Source organism: Perkinsus marinus (assembly GCF_000006405.1).
Source record: "Perkinsus marinus ATCC 50983 genomic scaffold scf_1104296948142, whole genome shotgun sequence".
NCBI lineage: Eukaryota > Perkinsozoa > Perkinsida > Perkinsidae > Perkinsus > Perkinsus marinus.
In genome coordinates, this window is record NW_003210292.1 from 1 (window position 1) to 1,553 (window position 1,553).

Genomic DNA, 1,553 nt, shown 5'->3' on the forward strand with positions numbered 1-1,553 from the left:
AGTGAAAGCTTCTATGTTGCATCGACAGGGCGAATTCGCTAAGGAATTGCCGACTCTTGGTACGGCGATTGCTCTGGTGGATGGGAATGTTAATAGCAGAGTTAAGGGAGCTCTGTGGGCAGCTAAAGCGGAGTGTTACCGACTTCTTGACGACTGGGCTGACTGCAAAACGGCTATGGAGAAAGCGGTTGACCTCGACCCGTCTAATAAAGAATACCTTCATAGACTGGGGGCTATATATGGGGTAGCTGGCCGAGATCTTGAAAAAGCAGTGAACTTGTGCAAAATATCTGGCGAAGCGGAGGCGTTTAATACTGCTGGTATCTTTTTACGTGATATTGGACTAACACGATCGGCCATTGCTTCCTTTGAGGACTGCTTGAAAGCTGAGCCGGATCACCGTCATGCCTCACACAGTAGACTCATGAGCCTCAACTATCTCCCTCAGAGGGATGGCGGCTTGTGGGTGGCCAAGGAGCATCGCAAGTGGGGGGAGTCTGTTGTGGCTAGGGTCGCTGAGGAAGTTGACAGGAAGACCATTTTCAGCGCGGACGTTAGTCGAAAGAATCCCGCAGGCTCAGGCAAGATTAGAATCGGCTACGTGTCGCCTGACTTGCGAGGCCATTCTGTGAGTTATTTCGTGGATGGTCTTTTCCGATGCCATGACCCAGCTAAGGTGGAGGTCTATGCTTATCACGACTCGGCAGTGAATGATGCGGTGACTCGGAGACTGCGGGGATATATAGAAAGGCACTCTGAATGGAAATGGGTGGACGTGCACGATATGGACGATCGTCAATTGGCTCGGCAGATTTGGGAGGATCATATTGACGTTTTGGTCGACCTCGCTGGACACTCTGGTAACAACCGCCTTTTGGTCTTCGCAGTGAAGCCAGCGCCGTGTACTGTTACTTACATTGGTTATCCTAATACGACTGGCCTGCCCAATATGGACTTTCGATTGGTTGATGAGGTTACTGATCCTATAGAGTCTTCGGGCAACGGTTATAGTGAACAGCTAGTCCGCTTACCTCACTGTTTTCTGTGTTATTCCCCTCCTGAAAATGTCCCCGAGTGTGTGTTGGAAGCCCCTCAACGACGCACTGGTGGAACTGCCACCTTCGGCAGCTTCAACACTTTAGCCAAACTGTCTGACGACACTGTACGGGTCTGGGCTCAAATACTGCGAGAGGTTCCAAACTCGCGGTTGATGCTGAAATCGAAAGCCCTCGCTTCGACAGTTGCTGTGGAGAGGCTCAACCGGCTGTTCGCAGAGGAGGGTGTTCCCTCGACTCGGCTGGACTTGTTAGGGATGACGCCATCGACTTCAACTCATTTGGGCATGTACGGTGAAATTGACGTTTGCCTGGACCCATGGCCTTACGCTGGGACTACTACAAGTGCTGACGCTATGTTTATGGGAGTGCCAGTAGTGACACTGGCACTGAAGATGCATGCCATTCACAAAGGGTTACTGCTAGCTTAGCAAGAGCGGTCGGTCGCGATTATGAGATTGCTACTGTAGCGACTAGTGAAGAGGAGTACATTGCGAA

General features: G+C 51.1%; 1 protein-coding gene across 1 annotated transcript; it reads left to right on the plus strand.

The window, feature by feature from the left end:
* Positions 1-13: 13 nt before the first annotated feature.
* Pmar_PMAR007393 (o-linked n-acetylglucosamine transferase, ogt, putative) lies at positions 14-1,486 on the plus strand (the record flags this gene model as incomplete). Its single annotated transcript, XM_002778813.1, has 1 exon — positions 14-1,486. One exon carries the CDS (start codon positions 14-16, stop codon positions 1,484-1,486), a length of 1,473 nt encoding a protein of 490 aa, XP_002778859.1.
* Between the last annotated feature and the right edge of the window lie 67 nt (positions 1,487-1,553).